Source organism: Mixophyes fleayi, chromosome 8 (genome assembly GCF_038048845.1).
Source record: "Mixophyes fleayi isolate aMixFle1 chromosome 8, aMixFle1.hap1, whole genome shotgun sequence".
NCBI classification, from domain to species: Eukaryota; Metazoa; Chordata; class Amphibia; order Anura; family Limnodynastidae; genus Mixophyes; species Mixophyes fleayi.
Window position 1 is genome coordinate 93,507,434 of NC_134409.1, and position 21,996 is coordinate 93,529,429.

At 44.0% G+C, this 21,996-nt stretch overlaps 1 protein-coding gene across 3 annotated transcripts in view; it reads left to right on the forward strand.

The window, feature by feature from the left end:
- UBN2 (ubinuclein 2) overlaps positions 1-21,996 on the forward strand; it is an 81,217-nt gene that overhangs the window by 25,494 nt on the left and 33,727 nt on the right. For 2 of the 3 annotated variants that reach the window (XM_075182883.1, XM_075182885.1), the window contains 5 exons: positions 6,008-6,118; positions 6,281-6,424; positions 6,521-6,571; positions 12,615-12,657; positions 12,782-14,392. In XM_075182883.1, the coding sequence (XP_075038984.1) occupies positions 6,008-6,118; positions 6,281-6,424; positions 6,521-6,571; positions 12,615-12,657; positions 12,782-14,392 (1,960 nt within the window). The remainder of the gene's footprint in view (positions 1-6,007; positions 6,119-6,280; positions 6,425-6,520; positions 6,572-12,614; positions 12,658-12,781; positions 14,393-21,996) is intronic. The other variant, XM_075182884.1, reaches the window with a different exon arrangement.

Sequence of the window (21,996 nt, forward strand, 5' to 3'; positions counted from 1 at the left end):
GAAAGATTTTCTACCCCGGGTGATTTAGGGACGCGATTTAGGCCCCGCCCCCTTTCTGACTTTTAAGGCTACCGGAGGCTGCACACTATATGCAGATCCGCTCGGCAGGAAAAATGGGCTGCCTGGCTGCTCGGCTGCTCTGATTGTGTTTAAAACACAATCAGAGCAGCCGGGCAGCACATTGTCACTGCCGAGCACTGGTCCCTAGGCTAAGCACAGTCAAGGTGGTACTCCGCTGTTAGCAATATCGTTGCACAGTCGGTGGGCACTCTGGTGCAGCTACTCGGCCGTCAGGCAGAGATTGTGGCGCTGTCTGCGGTTCTCCTACCACAGTAGTGGGAGCACCCCTACAGCGGTACTTTCACAACCAGTCAGTGACAATGCAGATTTAGGGCCAGCTGGCCCTTCAGCTTCTCTTGCTTCCCAGGGGGGCACATGTAGGTGAACCTGCATGGTCCACAACCTTGGTTAGGGCATAGATAGACTGAACAGATTTTTGAACACTCTGAAGCTTGTTTCTGGACAGAGGTGGTTTCAAAGGGCAGGTCATCCTCTTCTTGTGGTCTCCGATTCAGAAATGTCATCTGAAGAGGACAGGGAACTGCCCTACGAAACAGACTCTCCATTAGTCACATATCTTGTTGAATCTCACAGAAATCAGAGCATTGAGGATCTGGCAGTTAGATGAACTCTGGATCTTAGACATAGATATGAGTTTACAGCAGCGGATCAGGGTGCTTTTTTGTTTTAAAAGGCGCACGGTCTGCTTTCCTCCTCCTACAGAGTTGAGGGAATTTGCAAAAGCAAGTTGGTCACAGCTGAACTGCAAGGTAGTTTCCAGGAGGTTTGTGGCGCTGTACCCTTTACAGTCAGATGACGGTCTCCGTTAGGAGTTGGTACCAAGGGTGGACACTCCGGTAGCACGGCTTGCACTCCACACCAGTCTGCCAGTTCCGGGCACAGCCTCCCTTCAGGACGCTACTGATAGAAGAATATTTAAAATCCATCTACGTGGCAGCAGGATCCTCATTTAGACCCATGTTGTCTTTGGCATGGGTTGTCAGGGCCATGGAAACATGGGCTGACCGACTCGCTGCAGGTCTACAGGATTCAGACCTGTTTCCTCTTGCTCTGCACCTCAAAGAGGTGTTGGATTACTTGTATGAGGCTGTTCAGAATGCAGCCTCAATGTCAGCTTTCGCGTCTGCTTCAGCAGTGGCAGCCAGACAGACTCTCTGGCTTAGATCCTGGGAAGCCGATGTAGAGTCAAAATGTTACCCAGAGGCCCTTTCATATTCGAGATTTGTATTTTTCGGGCCAGAACCTGATAACATAATTTCTCCAGCAGCAGGTGGAAAAAGCAGTTTCCTCCCAGTCAATGTACCTAAGACGCAGGTACCAAGGTTCATTTCGCCAGCCCTTTCATGGGGGCTCCTCCAATAGAGGTCAGGCGAGCATGGCAGACCTTTTGTTTTCAGAGGACATTTCCATAGAGGAAGGTTTTCTTTCTCCACAAGACGTGCCGCTCCCAAGCTGCGGGAAAAACCATCAGCTTGACTCGCATCCACCTCTCCTCGCGGCTGCAAGAGTGAGGGGGGGCGCCTGCGGTTATTCAGGGAGCAGTGGATAGCATATCCAGATCGATGGTTTCAGGGGATAATGACATGATCGATTTATCGAGTCAAGCCCCTTGTCGGTTCTTTCACACCTCCTTGCCACTAACAGACAAGTGATGTTGCAATGCTTCTTTTGACAGGGGTCATCTGTCTAGTTCTGGAAATCCAGAGATGCCAGGGATTCTACTCAAACCTGTTCTTGGTCACAAAACAGGATGGTTCCTTCCACCTTATTCTAAATGTAAAGTACCTAAATTTACACCAACGGGTGGACAGATTTTGCATGGAATCTTTGGTCAGTGATAAATGGATGGTAACCGAAAGAATTCCTGGCGTCCATAGATATTCGGGATGCCTACTTGCAGATCCCAATATGGGAGGGGCATCAGTCTCTTCTCCACTTCACAGTTGGAACCTTACCTTATCGATTTCAGGACACTCCCATTTGGTCTTTCGTCAGCGCCCAGAATGTTCACAAAAATTGTCAGTGATGGCCGGTTGTCTTCGTTTCAGGGGGGGTCAAAAAAGTGCCTTACCTGGACAACCTTCTTATCCAGGCCGCATCCGAACACCTGTTACGTCAGCATCTGGACCTCACCATCAGGGTGTTGGAGTCCCACAGCTGGATCATAAATCTAAACAAGTCCCCGTTAATCTCTTACCAGAGGATGACATTCTTGGGTCTCATCATGGACACCAGAGAATAGAAAATGTTCCGTCCAGAAGACATAGTTCGATCCATACGGAACATGAAGGCCCGGGTCCTGGCAGGCTGCAGTCCCTCCATGCTCTTTTGCATGAAACTCCTGGGAAAGTCTCTACATTTGAGACTATTTCATACAGAAGATTCCACTCCAGACTGTTTCAGTGGGACTTTCTGACAAAGTAGTCAGGGTCTCACCTCAGATTGGACTCCCAACCTATCAGTCTATCTCAGGAGGCTTGGTCATCCCTTCAGTGGTAGATGGTCCATTGAAGGGTCGTAGGCAGATCCTTTGCGCCATGTCCTGGATCATTGTCACAACAGACGCCAGCCTTCAGGGCTGGGGGGCAGTGGCCCTTCATCTTTGTCTCCAGGGACTGTGGACGGAAAGGAAGGCCTCCCTTTTCAATAAACATCCTGGAACTGAAGGCCATGTTGATGGTGCAGAAGGGAGCTCAGGCCTTCCTTCAGGGCTTCCCAGTCCGTCTTCAATCCGACAATGCCACGGCAGTGGCATATGTCAACAAGCACGCCGGAACGAAGAGTGCCAAGGCAATGCAGGTGGCAACTCGGATTCTATTCGTTCCCTCGCTTTTGGCAGTATTCATGCTAAACTGGGAGGCAGACTATCGAAGTCTCCACACAGTAATGTCAGGAGAGTGATCTCCATCTGGAAGCCTTCCAGATGCTAGTTCGCAGGTGGGGTCTTCCAGATCTGGACCTCATGGCATTGAAGCACAACACTCAGGTTCCCCGGTTCTGCTCAACGGTCAGGGATCCCTTGGCAGTGGATGTCTATGTCATGACAATGCGCTAGGAATTCGGGTTGTGTTACCTATTCTCATAGTCAATATTTGCAGTGTTAACTCTTCTTTTTGAAGACCTCTGCAATTCGCCCTGGCATGCTGTCAATCAACTTTTGGACCACATACGAACTGGCTGCCCATTCTTGCCTAATCAATGCTTGGAGTTTGTCAGAATTTGTGGGTTTACGTTTGTCCACCCGCTTCTTGAGGATTGACCACAAGTTCTCAATGACTCACAAGTTCTGGGGAGTTTCCTGGCCATGGACCCAAAATGTTGATGTTTTGATCCCCAATCCACTTAGTTATCACACTTGCCTTATGACAAGGTGCTCCATCATGCTGGAAAAGGCATTGTTCATCACCAAACTGTTCTTGGATGGTTGGTACCAAAACATCATCCAAAAGCAACTTCTTCCATTCTTTATTCATGGCTGTGTTAGTCAAAATTGTGAGTGAACCCACTCTCTTGGCTGAGAAGCAACCCCACACATGAAGGGTCTCGGGATGCTTTATTGTTGGCATGACACAGGACTGGTGGTAGCGCTCACCCTTCCTTCTCCGGACAAGCGTTTTTTCCAGATGCTCCAAACAAGCTGAAAGGGGGTTCATCAGAGAAAATGACTTTACCCCAGTCTAATCCCTCTACCTGTTGCAGAATATCTGTCCGTCCCTGTTGTTTTTCCTGGAGAGAAGTGACTTCTTTGCTGGCCTTCTTAACACCAGTCCATCCTCCGAAAGTCTTTGCCTTACTGTGTGTGCAGATGCACTCTCGCCTGCCTGCTGCCATTTTTGAGCAAGCATTGCACTGGTCGTGCCCTGATCCCGTAGCTGAATCGACTTTAGGAGACGGTACTGGCATTTGCTGGATGTTCTTGAGTGCCCGGAAGCCTTCCTCACAACTATTGAACCTCTCTCCTTGAAGTTCTTGATGATCAGATAAATGGTTGATTTAGGTGCAATCTTACTAGCTGCAATATCCTTGCCTGTGAAGCCCTTTTTGTGCAAAGCAATGATGACTGCATGTGTTTCGTTGCAGATAACCATGGTTAACAGAGGGAGAATTTCAAGCACCACCTTCCTTTTAAAGCAGGCCTATCCAAACTGCGGCCCTCCAGGTGTTGTGAAACTACAAGCCCCAGCATGCTTTGCCGGTAGACAACCAGTTGATAGCTGGAAGGGCATGCTGGGGCTTGTAGTTTCACAAACATCTGGAGGGCCGCAGGTTGGACAGGCCTGTTTTAAAGCTTCCAGTCTGTTCTAAATCAATCAGCATGAGAGTGATCTCCAGCCTTGTCCTCGTCAACTCACCTGTGTTAACGAGAGAGTCTCTGACCTGATGTTGGCCGGTCCTTTTGTGGCAGGGCTGAAATGAAGTGAAAATGTTTTTGGTTCATTGTCATTGCATAGAGGGACTTTGAAATTGCAATTCATCTGATCAGTCTTCATGATATTCTGGAGTATATGCAAATTGCCAACTTAAAAAGGCAGCAGACTTTGTGGAAAAATATTATTTGTGTCATTCTCAAAACGTTAGGCCACCTTTATCTATCATCTACAACATTTATTTAGCGACACCTTACGTAGCACTTTACAATTGGGCATTTACTTGTCTAAAAATCTACTGATGCCTCTGTCTATCTAATGACAGCTGACTGTTCCTGCCTCTCCACTCTCTATGATGCATGCTGTCTAATGTCTCAAATTTACTTTTGGCAATGACTATAGGTCTGTCAGTGAGATGGGTGTAGGCAAGCAAGGAAAAATGTATTTGAGGAAGGTGGCTAATTAAGGAAGAGGGAGAAATGGCATGCTGGTTTGTGAATGTGAGTAAGTGAAATGGAAAGGTGAATTGTGTAGGTGTATTGTGGATGGATGTGAATTAAATGCAGTATGTATTGGGTCTGACCGTTCTTGGGCACTTGATACAGGATATTGACCACTTGAGCTTAATGGTCAGTCGGTTGAACATAGATTGTAGTCCAGTAGACCCTCAAAATAACTTTGATTTTTGTGTGACGGCACTACTCTTTGCTACTGTATGACTTGCCACTGGTTTAGCTGCTTTATACTAGTAAGAATAAGATTGTGGGAGGTACAGCATAAAGTTAACTCGCAGAATGGTCTGGCATATAGACAGAACAGATGACTGCACATTATCACTATCAGATGTGAAGTGGAGTACTCCGAAGCAGTGACTGCATTGCTGATGGCATCATTGCATTTTCAACTGCAGTTCTCCATTATTAAACCATCCTTTGCAAGATCCACAGTAAGATCAGTAAATGTTTCTTGCACACATTAATAATTCTTGTTGCTGTTGTAAGAATTATTCAGAAGATTGAACTGAAAGAAGCCATTAACATTCCTGAAAGGGAATCAGTGGCTCAGTCCTGATTGCAGTCTGGTTCTTTGCAGGAGCTCCATTGAAAAGGACCACTAAATATAATAAAGCTACTAATAACATAGAGATATAGATATGTGATTATCTTCCAATACGAATGACAACTGTAAAGTGTAATTTGTAAACCTCTGAAGTTCTGTCAAAGTGTGTGAACTCTTAAATGTATATTTGTGAATGTTATTGGAAGCTTTATTTTGCAAGACCCCCAAAGACTTGCTTATTTACCTCTTCTACTTATTCTACAGTTTCTCTTTGGTATGACTGTATAACATATAGATAAGCTATGGAAAACTAAGAATATCCAGAAGTGCTTACAATAAAACCATATACCAAAATGATTGGTGTGCTTACCTTTTTATGCTTTACACTTATCATATGGTTGTAATATTTGTTATTCTTAAACGTTGAAAAAAAAACAACCCATCTTAAGACTGACTTTCAACGTGTTACTGTGTGGTTTCTGACTTCCTCTTGCTTGTAGGCATCAGGCTGATGATGGTGAACGGAACCCTTCAGAGGAAGATGATGAAGAGAAGCCTGGGAAGAGGGTAATGGGTCCAAGAAAAAAGTTCTACTGGGATGACACTATAAGGTAATGTTGTTGGACTTTCTTCTTTCTTTACATTTTCTGATATGCAAAGTTCTGTATTCCCTTTTTGTTTTAAGTGGAATTGAATTGAATTCATTTTTTAATATTGTTAAAAAAGATCCTGCAGTGACAGTTAATGTTTTCCTATTACATATTTTTATGTAGGAATTTGCTTTGTAATCTAGTGAAGATTAAACTGGGATGTTATGAGCTTGAGCCTAATAAAAGCCAGTCTGCAGAAGATTATCTGAAGACCTTTATGGAAACCGAAGTAAAACCTTTATGGCCTAAAGGTTGGATGCAGTCCAGGTAGCATGACTCCACATGACCAATGCAGTATCACTGTATTTGAAAAATGGGTATGTGAGAGAAGTGTTCTGACATTTGTTTTCAATATCTTCATAGGATGCTCTTTAAAGAGAGTCGCAGTGTACATAATCACCTCACTTCTGCTCCGTGAGTATATAGAATTCTTAATTACCTTAATGAGGGCCAGTTTTTCTTTCTCCAGTCCAATGTATCAAGTGTTACATTTTTTATTTGTAGCTAGTGTGGCATGGGCTTTCTCCTGCATTCTGTTGGTACACTGCTACCTTAGGTGTTGTGTAAGTGTGCAGGAGCTGGCACTTAAGGTTTAACTTGTAAACTGAACAGTGAAGTTCCTCCCCTCTCCCATCCCCAAATGCTCCTTTTGTTTTATCTTAAGTGTCCAATGAGTTGGGCAAGTTTTTACCGGGCAGCCTGGTTAGGGTTATTTTATGTTTTATTCAAACTTTATTTTGTAGTTTTTCAACTTTACTTTTCTTCGTGAGTGTGTGTATCTGTATCGGAAGAGGTGGTGCTGAGAGGCATCCTAGCTCTGATGGACCACTGAAGGTGAATTAAGAATACAGGGTATCTTGTTTATGCAGAATGTCCACTGTTTAGACGGCACCAGTAGAGCTCGCAATTAAAAGATGGCCACTGCAAAAATGTGTTTACTTTGTAAATCTCTTTTGGGGGGTGGCTTAGATTTGTTTGTTACTGTGTTAGCTTATGGTGAGGGATCTTATGAGGTGTCTATATCATAATATATTTATTCTAGGTCAGATTCTGTTATGGTCTGTTGCTACACTGTACCCTTTCTTTGTGAAATAGTGAGTCGATGTAAGGCAAAGGCTGGAGGAGGGAAATCTGTTTTGTATTTCACCTGTTCCAGGTGTCGGACTAAATTAAAGATGTCCGTTGTGTTCCCTGCAAAGCAGAGAACTGTGACTCACGCATGCCTAGGAGGGGGACACCTGACATGGCAGAACATGCTTAGACAAGATCCCTGGCACAGTCCCTTGCTATTGGGCTAAACTTTCTGTGCTTTCTAGAGAGGTCAGTGTAACTCCTTCTTTGCCTTTTTCTGCAGCTGCCTCTAAAGTAGACATTCTCCTGCTGGAGAATATCGTCGAGACAGTGTAGGGCTTATTTATGTCTTAGGAAATACTTGCTTGGCCCAAGACAATGGGAAACTTTGTTTTGGGGCAGGCTAGAGTCGTCTATGGAGACGCTATTTGAGGCTCCTAAGGCTCAGAGATCACAAAAATGTCTCGATTTCTCAGATGAGGGTTCTGAATCAGAATTCTCTTTGCAGTAAGAGTGCTTCAGACTCAGAGCATCCTGTTGGATTCAAAAATTAATCTTTTGGAGACCCGGGACATGCTAGAGGTGGATGATTCTTAATCTGCTGAGCTTGCCTTATTTAAAAGAAGGAAGAAAAGTTTGTTTTTTCCCTTAACTTCTCACTCATCTGCTCTCCTGGGTGAAGCTTGTGCTAAGCCAGATAAGAAGTTCCTTAGTCCATGAAAATTTCCTATGATTTATTTTCTTGCTGAGGAAATTGCTAGGTGGGAACTACTGTCAAAGGTAGATACTCTAGTGGCTGGCCTCTGTAAGGCCACCATTCTTGCCATTCCTGCGGCAGCTTCGTTCAAAGATAGAACAGACAAGAAATGTGAAATGTTAAAGTCCTGTGTGGCTGCTAGTGCAGCATTCGGACCGCCAATGGCGTCGGCATGGGTTTTCAAGGCCATGGAAAAATAGTCTGATCAGCTCTTGGTAGCGTTGAGGTCTGACCATTCAGTCAGAATTGCTCCTGTTGGCGGAGCATATTGGAGAAGCGCAGTTCTGGATGCAGCTTCTGCCAACTCACTTTGGCTCTGGTCCTGGGATGGGGCTATATGGAGTCTCAGAAATCTTTGGAAGCCCTTCTGTACAGCACATCTGCTATTTTTGGACCTGAGCTTGACAAAATGATCTGTCCGGCTACTGGAGGAAATGGCCTCTTTTTCCCGGTCAACCTGTTTAAGTCTAAAGGACTGAGGTTCCGTTCATTTCGGGTCTCTTTTTGTCCAAAGTCCTTTTACTTGCAGAATTTACCCCCATCTGCATATGGGGGTCAGCAGAGGACAGACAGTTGCCCAGACCTATGCCGTTTGAGAGACAGATGGTATGACAGGCTTTCCCCTTACCCAGCCTAGGCTGTAGTGAAAACCTGTCTTTTATTCTGGGACGTGTGTAGAGCCGCTGCCTCAGACCTGTGGATAACAGGAATCATAGAGGGGGGTTACTTCCTGGATCTTTAGGGGACTCCACCAAAGAGCATTTTACTCCGGCCTCTTAAGGAAAAGGAAATGTGGCTTTCTTTCAGGAAAGCAATCCCCCTCTCTTCTTAACATCCCCCTCCCAGAACAGGGGTAGATTCTAGTTTTGTTTTTAACCTTTTTTCTGGAGCATCGCTCAGATCCATTAACAACTGAATGGAGAATAACAAATTTTTAGCATTCATAAACATCAAGGACGCTTTTCTTCATTTTCCAGGACAAGCACCCTGTTCTATTCAGATTGCGATTCAGAATTTTTGTTTTTGAATCTGAGCACCTCCATTCTGCACCATGAGTTTTCATAAAAATCATGCCAGCCCTGTGACTCAAAATGTGGGGTATAACATGTACACTATTTATAGCCTTGTTAATGTTCCCCAGCTCACCAGAGTAGAAATGTAGTGTCGAATTAAATGTGAATAAAGGGACATTGTACCCATGACTTTATAGAAGACACTTTCACTCTGTTACCCGTTATAAAAATGTATATTGATATTGCAGTGATAAAGTTACATATTATTCTTAAATTGAAGCCAGTTGAGTTATGGGTAAGGAACAGGCGGGGTCCAGTTCCATGATACAGATGAGGGGGCTGTAGCTGCATTTTCCCCTCCTTTTTCTACAAGAAGTCCTGATCAGCTGTAATCTAGTTCTGGCTGAAATAACATTTAAGGGTTGATACTTTGAGTGTCACTTAAGCCTTGCCTTTTAATTAACTTTAGTATGTCCCCATTATGTCTCTACACCTTGGAGTCAAGCCAGCAGGGAACTAAGGGGTGTTTTGGGATGAGGAAAGACAGCCCTTTAACAGCCACTTTTGACAGACAGTGGGGTCCTCTGAGAATGGCTATCCAAGTACCCCCCTGTTCCAGCCCCTGGATCGTGAGGAAACTACATGAGTGTAACAGGAGAGGTTGTTGCTCTTTTGGCTCCCATCTTGGGAAAGACTTCAGCATTGAAGTCTAGGCTTCTGCTGGACTGAGTAGAGGAGAGATTATCGGTCTGCGTTGCTGGGATTCAGCAAGTTGGGATATCCAGGTGACATTCCTTAAGCTAGTGGGGACAGATAATGTGGTAAACCTACAATAATTTTGTATGTATATTATAGGCGCAAAATCAAATAATTCACAAGAAGAAATGTTCAGATGTTTAAGCGTATGTCCAAAGATATCTGTTCACATAAACAATTGGGATACTGTTTGAATCAATCAATGTATCAGTCAATAAATCATCTTTGTTGAAATAAAATAAAAAATAAGACATCCTTTTCCTTCATATTAGACAATTCATGCCGTTCATATTCAATGATATGAAAAGACACGGGGGGAAAAAAACGCATTATAGTGCAGTAATTTTTTTTAAAACGTACTTAATAGAAATACCGACACATATCAATTAATATTTACTTGGTGTCTTTGGACATTCCTATGTAGTGTTCCCCCAACACTTGAAATACTTCTACCAGCTGTTAAGATGGGGCAATTGCCCCTATATAAACACTTCATGTATATAGAGTTAAGCACTTCAACACAATGCAGGCTCTCCATCTCTTCCTAATTTGGCTTCTCTCCTATGGTTCCCTACTCGTCCGTATATACCATTGGATTAAGGTGAAGTGGTCGGCATTAAGATGTAACAATCCTGGGCAAATACTGCTGATCCACTCCTTAAAACTCCGGGCGGGGGACAGTGTGCTTATTCTGTTCACATTCATATTTGATTTTGGGCCTATGATAGTGGAGTAGGTAGAGAGATATATTATATATAAAATTATTGTACAATATAATTGACAAGTGGCACTTTTCAATATATTTAGGCAGTAATCCAAATAGGAGTGCTAAGAAGAGGTCATATATTCATTTATTCATACAATATGGCAAACCTGCCTGACATTTGTTTACTGTTGTGTATGAAATTCTACTGATTACATTTATTGTAATACACTGCTGTTCCTTTCTAACGCCATTTTCCTGAGTAATTATAGGATCCCTAGAACATACTGTGTATGCTTCTCTTGTGTAGTATGGCACCCTTGGGGCCAGCCAGCATGAAGTGAGTACAAATGAGCCAGGTAAGCCTGGTATCTTCACAACGAAGTACAATTTGTTTGGGTTATTTTGTTTTGTCATACTTGGTATTTCTTTGCTTATCTTCAACGCAAGAGAACAAAGTCTTTCACAAGACAGTCTTTCCCTCCTTTTCCCCCTCATTCACCAAGTAGTGGGGGGAAAAATAGGAGAGAGAAATTGGAAGTAATAGCAGTTCTCTTATTGTCCTTTCATACCATGTTCTTGATAACCCGGGAGATGCTCCTAGAGTAACCTTGGCCGCTGCCTGTTCGTCCAGTTCTATGTCAAGGCCAGTTTCTCACCCAAATCCAGGCATTCTTGCTTTGAGTATTGCCCACTCAATCACCACTACATCAAACAGAAGGGAGTTTCCAATAAGGAAACTCTTTTACAAGTTGGGAAGAATAATGCATCCATGGTTTACTACAGAATCTCCCCCAAAAAATTTTTCTGGGTTAAGAAAAAATATGGCTAATCCGGGCAGCCCAGTTCTGTCTCAAGTACTTGTCTGTCTTCAGAAAGGATTTAAGGAAATTCTTGCACTTCTTTAAGTACAAGCATCAGCTCTGAGTGTTTTTTTGGGCATGAGGCTTGCATTAAATGTATTTATGCTAAGATTCCTGCAAGCGATAGAGAATCCAAGCTTGCATTAGAACCTTGGTAGCTCCATGAAACTTTAATCTCGTCCTGGAACCACTGGAATCGTCCTTTAGGACCTTTGCGGGAAGTCCCACTGAAGTGGCTGACGCTTAAGGTAATAACTCTAGTGGCAATCCTTCTGCTAGAACTACATGTGTTTCATATTAATCAAGAGACTCTTTTAGTCTTTGTCCACAACCATCTTCATACTATATTGTCCTTGTGAGAGCTATCTATTTATCTCTCCAGAACTAAAGCACGTAGGAAGATGGACCAGCTATTTTTATGCTTCCTACAGGTTATCGAAGAGGATTAGCTCCATCTAATGATAGTATCGCAAGATGCATCTGATAAGTTATTATGCCGGCATGTAAGGCGAGAGAGAGTAAGGTGTTGGAAATCCTCAGCGCTCATTCAACTAGTCGCTCTGTCCTGGGCACAAAAAGCTTATGCCTCAACAAGTTGCATTTATAAAGCAGCAGTCTGGTCATCGCTGCATATTTTTTCTAGACATTATCTTGGATGTTATTTTCATCTAAGGATGGTCAATTTGGAAGAAAGATTCTTCAATCAATAGATAAACAAAATCTTTTACCTACATTATATTGGTGTGAGTTTACCTGATTTTCCCACCCTCTGGCATTGCTTGGGTACATCCCAGGAGTAATGGCTGCCAGGGAGTCTGAGGAGGAAATTAACAAATTATTTACTGTTTATTTCTCTTCCTCAAAAGACTCCATGGCATCCCTAATATATCCTTCCCATGTTGACTGCTATGCTTTAGATGCAGCTTGGGAAGCTACTCAGACCCATGAAGCAAAGAGGAGATCGGTTATATACCTGGTGAGGTGTTTCCTTTTCCTGTCAGCTGAACAGAGTTGCTCCATTAGTAATGGCGTCCTTTTGAGGAAAGTAAATTAACAGTAAATTGTTGATTTTCATGTGCAGTAAAATATAAACACATAAATATTTGAGGTCTTTTAAAATATTGGTAAGCAAAGGCAGAGATGTGCTAGGGTTGTAACCATATTTTTGTCATCTTTCTACCTTTTGGTTTCATCACCTTATGTTTGACTCTTGTACACCAAATGATATGTCTCTTATGATCAAATGTGTTTTTTCTGTCCTAAATGAGATTAAAAAATTCTGTTTTATTCACAGTGCCAAGAAGAAGGTTATTTTGGCACCTAAACCCAAGGTAAAGGTATGTAGCAATAATTAGCAATTTATGTGTTTTTTGTTTTTTTAAATTTCAGTGTGCATAATCTCTACATGTCATGCTTCTTTATTTTCCTTAACTGTTCTCTCTGTTCACTATTGCTTTCTAGGAATCTAGCCCTAAAAAGGAGCAAAAGACTTCCACGCCTCTCTCTACTGTGGTTCGTACTCCTTCTCTGAATGCAGTACCACCTACTGGAGGTCCTATCGGCTCTTCTTGTACACCAAACTCTGAGACTATCTGTCTGGACGACTCATTGGATGAAGATCTTTCCTTCAAAACTCCTTCATTAGACTCAGTCTCTGAAGCTCTGGCTGTGCTTAACAATGGATCGGCTGCATCATCCAGTTCTCACACAGAAACCCCCACTTCTCGGCCAAGGGTTGCCCTGAGAGAAGAAAAATTAGCCTCTATTATGAGCAAGTTACCATTAGGTGGTCCTAAAAAGGCTGATCCTCCACAGCACACATCTAGTCTCATTGCTGGCCACTCGGCCCCTGTACCAAAGAAACCCCAGGATCTTGCAACAGCCCATTCAACAGTGGTGTCTGGGCTCATTGCAGGTTCTTCCATACAGAATCCCAAAGTGTCATTGGAACCACTGCCTGCTAAGCTGCTTCAGCAAGGAATGCAAAGGTCTTTGCAAGCTGAAGTAACATCGTCCTCTACACCTGCTAAAGTGAAGGCTTCTTCTGCTTCTCAGGCCAAAGCATCATGCACGTTCTCCTCCACTCCCTCTTCAGCCCCACCAGTACCATTAACCTCTTCGTCATATGCCCATGTTTCTTCTTCCTCTTCACATGTACAGAACTCTTCTTCCTTGCAGACAGTCAAGGTCCATCCACCACTTCAACAAAACTATGTTACACCTTTGCAAGCTACTATAAGTAAATCCCATAGCAACCCTGTCGTTCGACTGACCAGCAGCCCCCAGATCTCTTCTACATCACCAGTTATCAAGATCCCTGAAAAAACAGTGGCTTACAGACCACCTACTTCACCATCTCCAGGTAGCAGTCAACATACACCAGTATCTCGAACAGCTGCTTCTTCTACCTCTACTAACTTTATGGCAAAAAATATGGGTTCAAATCCTGGGTTTAAGTCTCCTTATACAATGGCCCCTTCACCCAAGCCGACCACTTGTCCTAGTTCTTCCAGTTCAGGTACTCCTGTCTCCCAGAATATGCAGCATCATAAGCTGGCAAGTGGAATGAACATTGGACGTCCTTCACCTACAGTCAGCCCCATATCTTCTGGCCGAGGTACAGTGGTTATTCAGGGAGTCAGGAATCCTTCTGCACCTCCCAAGATCCCTAGCTCCTCTCCTAAATCTGTCACGCCTGTTATCAGGCAACAAAGCCCTTCCCCAAAAATGCCAGTTTCATCTCCGGTCCAATCCCCAGTACCATCTCCAAAAATGCAAAGCCAGTCTCCAAAAATGCAAAGCCAGTCTCCAAAACTACATAGCCAGTCTTTAAAACCATCCAACTCATCTCCTAAATCTTTAAACCATTTACAAACTGGACCTATTAAAACCACAGTTCCTAGCTCTGTGTTAAGTGTACCCATCAGCAGAGCCAATCAAAATTCCAATGCTACAAATAGGACTCATCTTTCTGGGGGAACAGCAAGTGGTGCTCTGGGTGCTACAAAACAGCCAATGCCTCACAGACAACAGTCTGCCTCAGGTTCTCCAGTTGCAGCAGCTACCGTACAGGTGAGTCTATGAATAAAAACGGCAATGATTTTAAATTACTATATAGTAGTGTGTGTGTGTTTATGCAAAAACTACACACAATTTAGTTATTAAAAGCATTGATTATTGTATTTTATGTGAACTCATATTCTAAACCACAATGAGACCAGTTAAGACCATCCACAACACTGTTTCCCAACTCCAGTCCTCAGGGGCCCCTAACAGTGCATGTTTTCCATATCTCTTTGCTGAAACACAGGTGTATTCATTACTAACTGACACGTATTGAAAGATCCACAGGTGGTATAATTATTTCACTTGTGACCTGGAAAGTCTGCACTGTTAAGAGTCCCTGAGGACTGGAGTTGGGAAACACTGATCTACCAGAAAGTGTCCAGTTTGATAACATTATGTTGTATTTGTGTTGGAACACTTTTTTTATGCACTTATTACCAATTTATAGCCAAATATGTATATTTAACTGGATATTGTGTTGTATGTTTAGAATACATGAAACCTAAAAAGAGCTTTAATTAATTTATTAAATATTCTCTTCACTGTGCTGCATACTATAGTTGTGCTACAAAAGCAATAAAAAATAAACTTGTATCAAAGAAAACCTTTAACTAAATCTATTATACCATTACTAAATTATATAGTGGGAAGAGATTTAACATGTGTGGAAATTCTTTTTTTATGATAAGCTGGACAGCATAGGATGAGGCTACCTATATATGTACCACAAACTTCTGGATAGCATAAACAGTAGGGGTACCTTCTATAGGGATAAAAAAAACAAGGATATATAAAAATTACTAGTGTTTGGGAAAAATGGGGGATTTAAAAAAAAAAAATCTAACTTGGGAAACCCGGGCCCCGTCCAAAGAATGATAGCCCTCTTCAACCAGGGGTTTTCTCTGATAGATTTCCTGGTTCAAAAGAAACCCTGAAAAACAACCTTCAGTTGAAAATAAGGCTAGAGTCTGCACAGTCATCATGACAAATGAGGAAGAGGGACTTGGAGGGCAGAGCCCCCAATTCCTAGGCTCTCCCAGCTGTAGAGATAGCTAGGAGGAAGGCAGTCTTCCAGGTCACTGAATTCAGTGGCTGAAAGGGGAGGGTGCTGCAATGCAGAGAGCACCAGATGTAGATCCAAATGAACCAACTGAAAGGGTGTATGGAGGCTGCGTATGCAGCACTCCCTGTAGGAAGGTCTACCTCTGGTACCCATGACAGTTTTCTTTTGAAAGAAAACTGATAATGTAGACATCTGCACCTTCATTGAGCTAAACTTGAAACCCTCATCCAGATCTTTCTGAAAGAACACTAGAAAATGTACTACTTAGAAAGGCAAAGTAGGAAACCCCTTGTACTCACACCAGGCAATGTAAGTCTTCCAGACCCTAAAAAATTTTCCTGGCCGAAAGAGGCTTACTAGTCTTCATTGTGATGTGAACCAATCTGTCCGTAAACTCCTTAAGGATCATTGCATAGACAGTTCTACTGTTAAAGCCAGCTGAGGTAAACTCTGGTGCAGAAAATGACCTAGGCTTAGAAGGTCTAGTATTAGACCTCTGCCATGCTGGGTAGGTCTCTGTTCCATGAATACCTTGGACAGTCTTGAGCCACCGGGATCACTTGGGCACTTTTTTTTTTTTTTTTTTTAGAACTCTCAACATCATTGCAGCCAGAGGGAACAGGTAAACGAGGACATAATCACAGAGGACCATCATGGCATCTGTTAAAAAAAAAACAAAAAAAAACAAAAGCCCTGGGGCTAAATGTGTTAAGCTGCTAGTTTAAGGCAGGTTTGAAAAGTGGATGTAGAATGATGACTAGAATATGGGTGGTTTCTATTGGCAACATCTCCACTTTTGAAACCTGTCGTAAACTCGCAGCTTGATAAATTTAACCTCTGGGGTCTTTTGTCCTCAAGTAGTAATTCCCCCACCTTGTGGTTCAATAGATGCCATCTTGAAATCTGGTTGACTCTACAATGTCCACCAGCTGCTGGCAGACTTCCATATTGAGAACACCCCACCAACATTAAGGGCATGCCTGCTGAGGAAATTGACTTCCTTCCTCTGGGATGAATGCCTCCTTGATGGCTGACTAACATACAATACTGCTCTGCCTAACACATAAGCCTGGTGTGGGCACCCTTGGTGTGTCCGAGTTATGCCACAGCTGGGGGTTTGTCTGATTGTTGCCCTTTTTTGCCCTTTCTCGCAGATCTGAGTGAGGTTTAACAAAGTCCATGAAAACGGTACTGAAGTGTCACTGGCCTCCACAGCCCTGAGTCTGACAACTGTGGTCACCCAAATGGTGAATGGATGACCCCTGTTGAGGTTGTCACCCCTCATCCATTAAAGGATTGAGTGGCAAACCTTGAATAAAGTTGTAATTACTGATCCCTTGATGGTGGAGACCATCCTTAACGCCTTCATGCAGAAGTGCATGAAGGCAAGTCTACAAGCTAACAGTGACTTTAGCACTCCCTGTAAGGAGAGGCTTTTTTTTGTGCTGGTAAGAACACCCACTGCTGACGTATGTCAAACAGCAGCCATAAGAAGACCATCTGCTGGGAAGGAATCGGGTTGAGGTTTTTGAAGTTGATGGCCAAGAGTTTGTAATCCCACAGTTGGATCGTGTCCTGAACATGGGCTGCCTTGAGTGTCATAACTTTGGTAAATATCCTCAGAGCTGTAGACAGATTAAAGGACAGGGCTCTGAATTGTAAGTGCTGGGACTGTACAGCAGATCTGAGAAGGCACTGGTATCCCTCCGATTTTGGAATGTGCAAGTAGTGGTCCTTGATGACAGAGAGGTAAGAAGCGCTTCTCACAGCGGGAAGCAGTCGGCAAGAGACTCTCCCCGCTGATGCAGGACGAGCGCTGCCATTAGGCAGAGAGCGCCTTTACTGCTGAGGTTCCCCGGAAGCCAGCTGGAGTATACCAAGTTCCTCCTCCCATGGGGATGGCAGTGAATTCTTGAGGATGGCGCGCTTTGAATAGCGCTAGCGGGGAACACATTCTAACAGGTTTTCCCCTAATATAAGAGAAAGGGCAAAACGCTGTTAAAGTAAACAACACAGAAGGAGAGCCAGTGGAAGGGGAATGTGTTTAAGGAACACCGCCCCCCCCCCCCACCCCCACCCCCCCAGCTGAGTGAGCACGTGGAAGATCCCTTTTGGCGCCAAAGTTCAAAAGGAGGACAGGTGCAGCAGTCATTTGGAGAGAAGTGCACTGTTGACACATATCTTCCACGCTAAGTATCACTTTGTTTCTTCTGTGTGTGCATGTGTATTATAAGACTGAGGTGTTGAGAACTGTGTTTAAGGAAAACTATAAAGTTATCCAACCTGTCTTATTTAATCAGAAATACTATGATATGTTAAATAACCTAGTCTGTATTTTCTGATAAAGGTTGTGGAAGTGTTTGGGCGTGCCAAACATATTGTCTGTTCCAAATGTAATGCTAAATGGGCCCAGGTGTTCTGTGCTAATTGCAGTCATTACTGAAAAACCTGCTGCAGCCTTTCAGCTTGACTAATTATACCTTATACTCTCTCTATAGAGGAAAAGGAACAGAAATACTATCTTTTGACTGGTTCATAGATAAATATGTACCTGTATTTTGCGGTGTGGTAGCAAAATGTGAGAAAGATAAAGCAACAGGATTTCACCTAAGTAGAATGGGGAAATCGCTGTTAGCAGAGACACAGAAGGAGATTCCAGTGGTAGGGGAATGTGTTGAGAAGCACCTCTTCCCCTTCCCCGCTGAGTGAGCACGTGGAAGATCCCTTTTTGGCGTCAAGCTTCAAAAGGAGGACAGTTGCAGCAGTCATTTGAAGAGAAGTGCACTGTTGACACACATCTTCCCCGCTGAGTATCCCTTTTATTTCTTATGTGTGTGCATGTGTAGACATGTATATTATAAGACAATGATGTGTTGAGGGAACTGTTTGAGAAAATTATAAAGTTCTCCAAGCCTGTCTTATTTAAATCAGAAATACTATGATATGTTAATATAACCTAATCTGTATTTTCTGATAAATTGGAGTGTTTGTGAATTTTGAAACGTGATTTATAGTTTTTCTTATCTTGTGATGGCAGATAAAAGCAAAACACGTACCAAACATAATGTCTGTTCAAAATGTAATGTTAAACTAACAAGTGAACGGCTGGATCAGGGGGGGCTCTGTGCAGCCTGCACTGTGGCTCCTGTGAAACAGCCTATAGACACCTCCACCATAACGGTAGATCCTCCTGAGTGGGCGGCTGCCTTAACACAGGGAGTTAATACCCTTGTAAATCTGTTATCTAAACCAGTTGAGATCCCAGCTACATCTGTGGTTTCTCAGGGTATAACAGTAGGAATGACAGATGAGTCATTTTCACCAGGGGTCGGTGTATTTCCCTCCCCAGCCCTCTTGGGGGTTTCCCAGATGGGAGAGGTGGGTTGGTCAGCGGTGGCTAAAAGCCTGGACCGGCTTACCAATCTACTGGAGAACCCCAGACACAAGCCTAGTGTTAAAAGACGTAGACAAACAGCTAAAGCGCTGTGGTCAGTGTCAGACTCTGAGAGTTCCTCAGAGGAGGAGGGGGAATTATTGGACGATTCAGATGTGTCCATTATAGAGTCAGAAGGAAACTCTAGGCACCAGGGTATGGACGACCTGGTAAGAGCAGTTCGTCAAACCCTGGGGTTTGCTGAAGTAGAGGAGACGAAGTCCTTGGACCGCTCCCTCTTTAAGAAGGCTTCTAAGCAGGTGGTCAGGTGCCCTCCCTCAGTTGAGGGATATTGTAGAGGCCTCTTGGAAATATCCAGATAAAAGGTTCTCTATGCCAAGGAAGTTTGGCGTATTGTATCCCCTTCAGGAGGAGGATATGACCCGTTGGGAACAGATGGCAAAGGTAGATACACCTGTGGCGAGATTGGTTCATCAGACTACACTACCTGTACCCGGGTCAGCGACCTTACAGGACGCGACTGACAAGAAATTAGAATCCCTGCTGAAGTCTATCTCAGCCGCCGGTATTAGCCTCAGGCCAGCATTGTCCTCTACCTGGGTAGCTAGGGCCATGGAAGTCTGGGCAGGGCAGTTAGTCTGCCTTGCAGGATTCAGATTTACTGCCTCTGGCCATGCAGCTAAGGGAGGCAGCAGGCTATGTATATGAAGCGGCCCATAATTCGCCCTCCATAACTTCGTCTATTTCAGCTACAGCTGTAGTAGCTAGTAGGGCGTTATGGTTAAGGGCTTGGAATGCGGATTCAGAGTCTAAACCAGGGGTGTCCAACCTTTTAGCTTCCCCGGGCCACATTGGAAGACTACGAGTTGGTTTGGGCCACGCATAAGATACACTAACAATAACGATAGCTGATCATCCAAAAAACCATAGTTAACATATGTATGTATGTGTGTGTATGTGTGTATATATATATATGTGTGTGTGTATATATATATATATATATATATATATTATATATATAAAATGTATCACTTTTTTTTTTCAAATCCCCCTATACTTACCTTTCAATCGCCCTGTTCAAAAAATCCTCTAGTTATTATACTATAATCACTTTTTGTATTGTTTTTGATGCAATATCAATAAAGTGCCAGGCATTGTATATCAGGGTGCCCTGACCAGGCCTGCGGTACCTGACATATACATCACTGTGACCCCAAATTGTGACCTGTTTTGATAATTACACCACTATGTTAGTTAAGGGATAACAACTTATAATGGGCCAAAGAGAATAACATATAATGCCCCATTAGTATTACAAGTAGAAGTATGTAGCAGGGAGATAAGGTCCATGATGCTCCAGCACCAGGTGACTTTTATTCACTGGTCAGCGTCCCTTGAAATAATAAAAAAAATCCCCCTTAACTTACCTTGTTCTCCTGTCCTCTTCTCTTCTTTTCTCCAATTCTGTGCTGCTGATTGTTCTTCTCGCACGGGTGACTCCTCTGTGCTGCGCTCCGCAATGGATGTTGGGCGTGATGACATCACGCCCGACATTCACTGCGAGCGCCGCACGGAGGAGGAGACAAGGGAGGGAGCTGGAGTACCAACTGACATGACCGCGTGACCGCAAGATAAGTATTTTCTTTTCTTTTTTTTGCAGGATTTTTTTTTCCATTAACAGTGCTGCCCCCTTGCCACAACCAAAACTCTTTCTGGGCCACAGTTACAGGCGTGCTGGGCCGCATGCGGGCCGCGGGTTGGACAACCCTGGTCTAAACGATCATTAGAAACCATCCCGTATACCGGTGGGATGTTATTTGGTCCAGAATTAGACTCTTGGATTTTACAGGCTTCAGGGGGCAAGAAGACATCCTTGCCTATAAATACCCCAAGACCTAGGGCTAGGCCTAGGTTTAGTTCTTTCAGACAGCCTCCTTACGGGGGCGGGTCTGGCAGAGGCCAGACTACCAGTCCAGGGGCCATGGAATCCAGGAGACAGTCCCGTAGGGGAAGGTCATCCTTTGCCCCTGTGGCGCGGAGAGCTTCTTCCGCCAAGCTGCCGGATAGACCAGCGGCATGACTATCACCCACCTCTGGTTCCAGAGGGTGGGGTGGGAGGACGGCTGCTTGGGTTTGGCCGGCAGCAGACAGGGTCCTAGGTAGACGAGTAGGTCCAGAATATTGTGATAGAATTCATGGGACCAGCTCACCTCAGGTTTTGAAAAAAAATTACCTTGCTGGCTTCTGTCAAATCAGAAAGAGCTCAGGGCTGTCGATTTGCTTCGTTCAGATGAAGCTATACAGGCTTAGATTTTCCAGTAAGGTAAAAGGTTTTAGTCACACCCATTCAGGGTGCTAAGGGTAGACGAGTTGTTCAGTCTATGACCAAACTTCTAGAGTCTGAAAGGGTCACAGAGAATCCCTTGTCTAAGAATGAGTTTCTTGAGACTAGTGAGGTTCTTGGTACGCAGCAGAAGGTTGTCTTCACAGGACAAGTTGAGGTCCTAGATGGAGTGGACAGGCAGGATCCTGTCAGACAAGAGGCTGTCAGTAGCCAGGTCTTTGATGCTGCTGGGAAAGATGGTGACATCTTTTGTGACCTTACCCTGGGCAGGGTCCCACCCCAGAGGGCATTCCCGTGTTTGAGGTACCAGTGGAGGAGGTAGGTCCTCAGCTGGTGGATGCTGGACAAGAACCGAACAAAAGACAGGGAAGTCCCAGAGTTCTGTACAAGAACAAGGGATCCACTGGTAAGGGACGTCCTAGCAAGGCCTTGGGGCTGCAGGTAAAACCTGCCCTACAGGGTCCCGTAGAGAGAGGACCCTCAGACTCCTGGAACAAAGACAAATAAATATTTGCACGTAGTGAGGGCATTACGTATATATGTTAAGAGATCTGCAATGATACGTAAGACAGTCTCTTTGTGTTTGACTTTTCCAAACGGGGATGGCCAGCATCTAAGCAAACTATTGCCAGATGGCTTACCCTGACTATCAGGGAGGCTTATGTCCGTATTAATCTCCCTGTGCCGAAACGTATTGTTGCCCATTCTACCCCGTCGGTTGGGGCGTCTTGGGCGGCTCGTAATGGAGCCACGGCGGACCAGCTGTGCAGAGCAGCCACCTGGTCCTCGGTCCATACCCTGACGAAATT